A 10,003-nucleotide genomic window follows, 5' to 3' on the forward strand; every position below is an offset into this window, starting at 1 on the left:
TAGCGCCGCATTACCCTCTAAACTCCTCATCTCCGCGGTGTTCCTACTCCCTTAACAGTGTAGTCACACGAGACAGGCAATGGTCTTATTCGTGTGAGAAGACTTGACAGGTACCTTTCATTAGTCGTCAATGTTTCTTCGTGTCAATATTTTTATTTTTATAATTTTGCATGTATATTTTCTTTTCTTTTTTTGGTAACTCTAGCCCTTGTCTGTGTGGTCATCTCAATCCTTCTGTAGTGTGCAGGCATAGCTTTCTGGTCACAGGCAGATGAAAGGAACCCAGTCACTGGGATGCCGTCCTCTTTCCCGACCGACAACGTTTCTGTGCTTCCTGTTTCCGTTCACATCACAGACTAGTCAGTGCGCTCCACTCACTTGGGTGCGTCGACTTCGTGGGACTACACCTCCCAGACACCCCCACGAAGTCTCCTCACCAAGTGAGTGGAGTGTACTGACTAGTCTGTGATGTGCAACGGAGAGTGTTGGGGAGAGGGGGCAGGGGGGTGAGCACACTGCCTAATCCAGGCTACAGCCAAGGTGTCTGTTGCGGGCGGCATTAAGCCCCGCTCCCTTAATACCCGCAAATCATGGAACTCTCCGCCCCTTCTGAGCGGTTGCAGCCTTGTTGTGAGGGCTGGGGACTTACTCCCATACCATCGGTCTCCAGGAGGTGCTGCAATGGTGTGAGGGAGGGGGGGTGCTACTCATTAGGAGGTGCCATGCTCTTGTGCACTTTTGCACAAGGTGAGGGCGGGACTTGAGTGAACGCATCACATCCGGCTAGCGGGGTGTGAACGGAAGTGCGCACTTAACAGATGTCACCCTTTGTGACTGTTCATCGGCATGGCAATGGCAGAGAGTCAGGAAGTCAAGGCCCAAATCTAATGCGACTGGGCACGCCCGACAGACTCTACCAGACTTTGTGTATCCGGCTGTATTGGTCTGCTCCTGCCCTATCCTCGACCAGCGGTGAGCTGCCTGTCCCAACACTCTGCTTGCTCCCTTCATCCCATGAATCAACACAGATGCATGATTATTGTATATACAGGGTTCTGTATGTAATCTGTTCGTGGTAAGTTGTGGAGTTCTTGAACAGTGGTGTGTACACAGAACTTGTTGTGATATGAGTTGAGTGGTGTGTAAAATTTTTTGGTTATGTATTTGATGTTGTAGAAGTGGGTGTTTACGCTGTAATATTGGTTGTGGTGGAATTGGTTTAATGTGTGCAAGGTATCTAGAATATTTGTATGCAGTACAAAGATAGGTAGGCGTTAGGTTGACACCATTTCTTGTATAAGCACAAAGTTAGACTTGAAAAAAGTTAGACAATCCAATTTTTTTCCCAAAAAAAACTTTAATTTGAGAAAAGTTGACATTGGAATGAGTCAGTCTCTAGGCCAACTGTGAAAACAGACAGGCAGTATTTAATGACCTACAATGCACTAAGGAGAGATCTAAAGTTGCCCATACACGTAAACATTTTCCTGTAATTTTTGTGCTAAAATAGCAACGTTGTGCATGCAGTGTACATGCGATGCAATGCTATTTTAGCACAAACACTAACGGGAAATTGGTACGTGTACGGTCAACTTAAAAATAAAATATTGTCGCGTGCCTGAAGCTTAGCGAGCTAAATAAGCAATGCGAGGGACTGCGTTTCAGTTCTAAATGTGTTGACTGTGTCACATTTTGTTACATATAAAACTTGATAAGAACATGTTTGATTTTTGCCTGTTGAGCTTGACACTGTGAACCGATGTTTTAATTTCCTTTGGTCATAGAATGGTGGTATAACAAGCTCACATTGTTCATATTTTTTTTTTTTTTATATACTAATGAAAATACATTTTTGATCAGTTATGCCCGTTTCAAAATGGTTTTACTTTGCAATTAGTATCTGTGTTCTTAAAAAAAAAATTTTTTTTACAGTTTAGAAATATGACAGAATCACATACTTTGACACAACACTCCCTTGTTCAAGAGGGACTTCAAAAATCCCCGAAACCCCCCCCAGAAAAACAGGTTGATCTGCGCAAATATGCATCATCATCTAAAGTCAGCAGGAAAAGGGCGAAAAAGTTCAATGAAGTTGAAACAGAGACCCTGGTTGACCAAGTGATTTATCATACTTGTCTTCTTTTTGGTTCGGATTATTTAAATGCGCATCGAAATTTTGAAGATTCAACTTGGGCAGATATAGCAAAATCGGTGTATTATGCAGGAGGAGTTCAACGTACGGCTGAAAGTTGCAAGAAGAGGCTACGCGATTGTAAAATTAATACTATGCATAAGGTGCAGTGTAGACGAAAACTGCCAACGAATTGGGAAAAAAAGATACAAAAGCACTTTAAAATGCAAGCAAGCGAAGACCGTCCACACAAATGTATGAAAGGTAAACTTTATTTAATATTGTGATACTGCTGCATATTGTAATATTTACCGGGCTATATAGATAAATTCGAGTATACCTAGCTTTCTAGGTCTATGGCTGGGTCTATATAGAAAACATGCTAAGCCACTCCACTCTTGTGAAAAAATCTGTGTTATGTTGTGTAAAAAAATGTTCAGACATCTCATACCGGTGTTACCACATTTCTAAACTTATCATGTAATTTATAGTATGTTGCAATCTGAATAAAACAATTTCCTCACATTGTATGTGATAGAAATTTGTGATAGATACTGCATGCAGTGAAGGTGACATTAGCTGTTGAATAGTGCTTATTGAACGGCGGCCATCTTGACCTGTTTAGATGGTTTTAATTGAAATTACATAACTGCATCAATGCATCTTCTATGCATCTGATAGAAGTCAATATGAACAACTAGTGCCTTCCACACTACTTAATTTCTAAAGATTACATGCAAGTTTGATGTGCAATTTTACACTTTTGGACTGCCTGCAGAAAGCCACATGTAAATATATGATTATTTATTATTAAATAGTATTTTATCGCATCACCCCAAAAAATTCCATGAAATTAATTGTTCTTTTGACATAATAGTAGGCTAATCAAATGATTATGCAATAGGTTGTTACACGTAACCGACATAATGAATATGTATTTAGCAATGTGTGTTTGATATAACTTGTTTGACTCATTTACATATGCTAATTGTGCAATTTTTCTCCTTTTAAAGCCCAAAAGGTTGACCATGATAAAAAGACAAAGAAAAAAAAAAAAAAGCAACGTAAGACATTGGAACAGCCTAAGTCTGGTAATTACATTACAATGAATTTCATTGGAAAATGGAATCTGTTTGGAATGTTTAATTATGTTAGATAGGAGGGAAATTACGGATTCATGCAAATGGTCCACATAGCTGGAACGCATTGTAAAATGCTTTCATATCCCTGGGATGGTTCATCACTGTGACTGCAGGGACAGGGCTCATAAATTCGTGATGTCCGTATCTGGAAGCCAGGGGGCTGTGGGGCAGCGCATGCGTGATTATTTCCCTGTCCCCCGCCGACCTCTCATATCGCAGTGATGTAATCTCACGGTGGAATATGTAGTCATATGGTACAATAGGCTCTGGCCCACCTCAGCCGGGGCAATTTTTATACAATTTTTTATCGCATCACATTGTATGGCATTGTATGCCGTATACAATGTCATACAATTTTTAAATTGTATGCCATTGTAAAACATCAGACGGTTTTGCGTCACATTGCATGCCTATTGGTATGCGATGCGATTGGCGCGGAACAGGTACACAAGTACATGATTGTTACTCTTTCACGAAGAAGACAGGTCATGGGTCATGATTGTTTGTCTATTAAGACAATCCAGACTTTTAATTCCAATCCCCCTTTTTTTATTTTGATGGTATTAAATTTTTTTTTTGGTAAAACTAACAATTGGGCATAGATGTGTTTGTAATTTTGAAAAAATTTTAAATCCACTAACACGGGCTTCATCAATATAGGTAGCTGTAGTTGTTTGTGAACTACACTTCCCTGTATTCCATTTTTTGAAGAAAATGCAATCGTTGTCGGTATACCATGTTTGTTGTTAGCAGTATCTTAACTAACAATTGGTGTGTCCATTAGCCAGATATCCAAATGCAACAAATCACATCACACCAATATAGTCGATTTATAATATCAACATTCCACTGTATACTCTGTGTTATTAATTTAAATTTTAGGGTGTTGATCATGACAACAATGGTTGAGTTAACTTTAATGATTATTGAGTATGCACACATGTCCTTACTTATTCAGCTGATTGCTTGTATTGTCTACTTTTCGTTTACTTTAACTTGCTAAACAACAATAATGGAAATTCGTTCCATTTCTAATATATTTTAATGGGCCCTTTCAACTACTCACATATAACATAGTAAATGGCCTGAAAAAATCAACATGCCTATTATAGCAAGGTTATCCTTATGTTACAATGCTACTTTTATTTGTTTGTTCGACAGGAACACACATGTTGAATGACCAACAAAGGCATGTAAGCGAAAATGTGGACGATGTGTCTCATACTCAAGACAATGATTTTCAAATTCTGCATTTGAGAAATACACAATCGAATACAGAGAATGAAAAATCTACCATGCTAGTCCCAGGCCTTCAAGTTGACAACATTGAATCTACCAATCAAGGTAATTGACCTATAAGTATTAATAGCTTTTATATGGCTCGTCTTGGCTGTCGTTTAGTGGCTAACAACATTTCCACTAAATTTGGTGGGCAAATATATAATGCTGGATGCACTTTACACATTGTACTCTGAACGCTGACCCAGGTTGACCTATCGGACTTTCACAACGACATAGCCTTCAACCCCGGCATACCCAACATCCATACTTGAAGTTTCATGATTTGTAAACTGTAAGCCTAAGGAAAATCTTTTTTGAATATTTTCAGTAGGACTTTAATTTGGTTAATGAAGGTTACGCCTGTAGGGGACACTATTGTGTAAAGCGTTTTGGTAAGGGGCTTACTGTTGATGGAACCGCACATACAACTTTCTTTGGATAAATCCAACCATGTACCTTCTAACTACACATTATCCAAATGGGCACCTGAATATACTGTGCACATTGGAAGACTATAGTTTTTGGATTTGAACAGTTTCTATCGATCTTTGCGCACCCACACCATTAATATAACACATTGCAAAAATGATGTGCTGCATATACTTTTTTAATTGTACTGCATATCATTGTCTTACTTACCATTCAAAACATCACATATTTGCTCTTCAATTTTCGAATGTTTTAAGTGAGGATTCTGTGGATACTTATGCTGGAAAATACTGTGTGGCTGCGTGTCCCAGTTAACACCAGGGTCATTAAATATACAGGCAATGGGTACCAATAATGCTCAATGCTGCCTGCATACGGTTTAATACCCGTCCAGAACGGGTGAGCAAAGTGTAGGAACCTGCTTTTCGACCATTTTAAAATTACTCTGATTTTTAAATGGTAAAATCAGTCTGGACCTTTCAGACCGCACATATTATTGCTTTGAAATGGTATCGAAACGTCAATATACAGTTTCATTGGTAGGGTCTTAAAGTGGAATAATATCATTTACACTTTTGGATTTAAAAGTATGTCTATGTCGAGGAAGTAGCATTAAATCTTTTACGACGATGCATTCTCATGGTTAAACTTGTGTATTAACTTCTTATTTCAACAGTTGATGAATTGTATAGAATGAATTACACCATGACAAAAGACTCTATACAGGAAGCCTTTCTGCTTTTTCAAAATAATTTCAATGAAGACATCGAAAAAATGGATAATAAACTGAATTGTCTATGCCAAAAATTTGATAACATACAAGAAACTCAAAGAATACAGAATGACACAATATTAAGTATGTCAACTTTACTGGATAATATTGCATCATCACAGTATGTGTCAGCGATCCACTGGCAACAAATTCAAAATAGCATTAACAAAATAGTTTTGACACAATATGAGTCTTTCAATATCACACGCAGTATTTCGAATAGCATGCAAATCTTGACAGAGGCAAGAAAATCACAAGCTGTTTTAGAAAACACTTCCTCTGTTTCCGTAGCTGCACCAGAATCAGTTAATTTGATGACTTCAGTGACCCCATCTGAAGACAGCCTTGAAAATAGTAATTCAACATCCTCTGCTGTGGCATCTGATCTTCAATCTCGAATTAATATGGCATACAGAGCAAGGTCCCGATATGATGAGATAATGGATCTCCGAGTCAGATTGGAACATGCAAATCAACAGATCCAAAATTTTCAAAGTCTGGATGAGAATTCTATTATTGATGTTTAAGTAGTTATGGTAATAATAAATTTTATGAAAAACAAGTACCAATCAAAAATTTAACGTCAAGAATACATGTGTAATAATTTCTTTTTTATTTTCTGCCAGGTTTCCCATGTTGTTTTAAATCTTATACTCGTTTGACTGAAGAAGTTGGAAACTTTACAAGCCTGTAGGATATGACCGATGATACCTTTTCCGCCAAAGTTGGCAACTGTTTAAAATTAATGGTGAGAATATTTTTTCAAAAATTTCCAAAATGCATTGGTGGTAGAGTTATTATTCCAATTTGTAAGCCTGTGAATTCAATAGAGTGAAGCTGATGTGGTTGCAACATTCAACTGAACAACGGACAATAAGAAAAACAATGTACCCTATAGTCAGCTTTAAAATGGCCTAATATGTGGACAGGGACATTAATGAAATAAGTTTTTGAGGGAGGTGTAAACTTCTTTAGATCTGTTCTTCTAATAATCTGTTGAAAACAATACATCTGCAACCACATAGGCAGAGCCGTGACCAGGGTTGGTTTCAGCCGGTGGTTTGTTCCACCTCCAAAACCCCCCACCCACCCCTCCGGCCTGGTGGATCAAGTACTTGACAAGTCTTGTAGACCATTACCCCAGTTGTGCCGCTTACCCCCAAAATAAATTCAACATATGTATTGCTCCTTACATACATAGCCTCCACAATTGGCGCATACACATATAATACCCCTTGTCGTTACACTTACGCACATAATGAGCCCACTTTTGCTGCATACACAGATAATGCCGCCACTATTGATTCTTACATATATAATACCCCCTCTAGTGCCACTTACACATATTATGCCCTATACACATCTATTTCACCCCAGTATTTCTGATTACAAACATAATATAGCCATTGTCTGACTTCCGGTTCCGGCTCCATGGTGGGAGGACACAGGCTCCCGGAGCTCCCCCACAGACCGTCCCGCCGCATCTTTGGCAATCCTAATCTGCATAGCATCTGATGCGATTTAATATTCGCATGCGAAGTACGATTGTGCACCGAGATATGACATATGTATAGAATCTTCCAAAACCCTTTCTCCTTCATTGTTGATTTGTAAGCGATGTACGAAAATCGATTTAAAAAATTAAATAAATTCACGATTAACAGACAATAACCATTTTTATTAACTTATTACCCAAAGGTAATGTTTGATTATCAAAATTTAAATACTGAAAGAAATTTAGAACATTATATGTATATGTCCTTTGCCATACAAGTATAATACTTAGTGTTTGATTATTACACGAAAAATCAACATAGGGAAGCGTGGATATCCAATTGCTGCAGAAATTCGTTACTTATGCTTTTTAAAGGCATCGAATTAATAATGAAATGGGACTTTTTTCCTTTGAAAATTCAGTCAAGGAAATAGATATAAACACAATCTCAATGTATTGCAAATTTCAGAATTTTACAATTGTGTTGTAATCTCGTTTTCAGGTGCCCTTTGATCGTCTTTTAAGCCACCGCCATGCATGCATGTGAAGATCAAAGGAACCAAGGTCATTCAACGTTTCTTCACTGAAATAGAAGCAGTATAATAATATGTCATATACGGGCCCAAAATAAACTAAAATAAAATAAAACGTGCAACAAAACACACTAAGGTGAGCACAACAAAAATATACCTGCAACGCAAATTCAACATCAGGCTTTCCCAACCATGGTCCTCAAGGCACACCAATAGGGAAGGAGTTAGTGATATCCAGGCTTCCGCACAGATGGTTTATTCTGAATCGCTCAGGTACTAATTAAGTCACCTGTACTCAAGCCTGGATATCTACCAAAACTGCACTGCCTTGAGGACCGTGGTTGTGAAAAACTTATCTACTCGAAGAACATATTATTTATGACATGCAATATAATATCGAAGTGCTTCACAACGACGTGAAAATTCTGCCTTTGTAATAATGATTCTTTTAAATATTCTCCCTTTAATGGATCACCTTCTATTTTTGTGAAGAAACACACCTAATTTACCGGTTTATCCAGTTAGTATTTTGGTCAGTATTATTTCTTTCTAAGAGTATACAGTTAGACTCACATTCTGATCTCACAAAGTTTAAATCTAAGTTAGCGTAATGCCTTTAAGACATGTTTACACCAGATTGTGTATTAATCGGTGTATGATCATTCTTTTTGTAATCGCTGTAATGTTATATTTGGTGACAGCAGTGTCCAGTAAATAGTTCATTACTTAACTCCTGTATAACTAAGAGGATTAACACTCATAGCTACAGTCATTGATAGTTACTGAAAGTGCGTCAGCCGCTCCGAAGCTTGACCATAACTGCATAGCAAATGTGCGCATCCACCTGGATCACTGCTTGAATTTTTGGATATTTGGACACTGTTTGGCGGATGTCAATGGTAGTACGTGTTGGGTGCTGGGACTTATAATACATCCAAATTCAACTTACCAACATACCAATAGTTTATTCCTGCCATCATCATGGAAGACCTGCAAAGATTTAAACTCTGTCAACCGTATCTTCAGTATCATCATGATACAGCTTATCAATCATGTTCCAATGCTAAATGTTTGAAAACAAAATAAAAATTGTTTGTTTAATCATGGTCCATTTTAACTTCTATTTCTATTATGTATAAATAAATTCTGCATTAGATTGTGTAAGAAAGGGTGTGCGATAGGGAGCAATACTTGGTCAGAGATTTGGCTGCTGCAGCCTGACCTGCACCATACTGGTAAGGCAGTAACTGTCATGGAAGAGGCACAGGGGCAGACTCAAGAAGAGCATTTCCAATTGTAAGGGAAAATTACGCTCTTCCATGGCCTACTCCAATGTCTTATAACAGCTTTCAATGAACCAGTTCAAACAACCTTGAAAACAATAGTAAGAAATAGTAGAGGCAAAGCATGTGCAGTTCTTAATTGGCTGATAATTTAACATCAATTAGCCGATGAAATGCTTGACTAACCATTATCCAATAGATTTGCAAAAAGGTAGCTCTACAACCAAGTTAGTTAAACACATTGCATTAGGATCTGTAACATTACTAAAAGATTGAACTACAAAAGGTAAGGTAAGTTAGCATAATATAATTACTTTAATAACAAATAGAGGCACCCTCTGTTTGTCAATTGTATATTACATAGCAACTGATTGTTGGATAAAGGTTTGCACAATCACTGTCCAGGATCATTATTGTCCACATTTCTTAAATTTGCAAACACTATACAAGACTAAATTATTTACACAGGGGACAGATATGTTGCTTTACAAGTTGTTCCATCACTGGACTTGAGTTTCCTTGAAAAATTAAGTGGCATGTCTGCTTTGGTTTGAGATGCAGTGGCCCATTTTGCAACATTTTATTCGACACTACGTTCTGCCTGGTATAATAATGGCCATGATCGTTTATCAAAATAACATTTACTCTGGGGGAATAACCATTATTAAGGGCACATGAACAGGTCTCCAAAAGGAGCTCTTCCATGACAAACCCTATCTTGACAGCAAAAGTGTCAAATGGACTTTCACAAACTGCAAATGGCGAGATCACGGTGTTAAAAATATGATTTTACCTTTGTTGATTGATTCATCAGGCATCTTTGCATCACCCATTTCAAACTATGTTGGATGCTCGAAACGACTCAGCAGGGGTAATCACTTTAATTTTCTGGGATTCATGCATTAGTGCACTTGCAGTAGGCAAAATTTATGGCATA

The 10,003-nt window shown here is 37.8% G+C and overlaps 1 protein-coding gene across 1 annotated transcript; it reads left to right on the forward strand.

Annotated features, from left to right (window-relative positions):
- The first annotated feature begins 1,941 nt into the window (after window positions 1–1,941).
- Window positions 1,942–8,275, forward strand: LOC146062935 (uncharacterized). The gene is made up of 6 exons (XM_083174944.1): window positions 1,942–2,395; window positions 3,145–3,222; window positions 4,435–4,617; window positions 6,047–6,291; window positions 6,382–6,503; window positions 7,753–8,275. Exons 1-4 carry the CDS (start codon window positions 1,942–1,944, stop codon window positions 6,280–6,282), a joined length of 951 nt encoding a protein of 316 aa, XP_083031070.1. The 3' UTR covers window positions 6,283–6,291; window positions 6,382–6,503; window positions 7,753–8,275.
- The last annotated feature ends 1,728 nt before the right edge of the window (window positions 8,276–10,003 follow it).

Source organism: Crinia signifera, chromosome 3, assembly GCF_055691185.1.
Source record: "Crinia signifera chromosome 3, ASM5569118v1, whole genome shotgun sequence".
Taxonomy (NCBI): domain Eukaryota; kingdom Metazoa; phylum Chordata; class Amphibia; order Anura; family Myobatrachidae; genus Crinia; species Crinia signifera.

What these genes read in the sequence shown, in the direction of transcription:
- LOC146062935 (XM_083174944.1), top strand. Translation starts at nt 1,942, where the DNA reads ATGACAGAATCACATACTTTGACACAACACTCCCTTGTTCAAGAGGGA. An exon ending in TCCACACAAATGTATGAAAG is followed by an intron (nt 2,396 to 3,144) that starts GTAAACTTTATT and finishes CTCCTTTTAAAG; the next exon opens with CCCAAAAGGTTGACCATGAT. An exon ending in ATTGGAACAGCCTAAGTCTG is followed by an intron (nt 3,223 to 4,434) that starts GTAATTACATTA and finishes TTTGTTCGACAG; the next exon opens with GAACACACATGTTGAATGAC.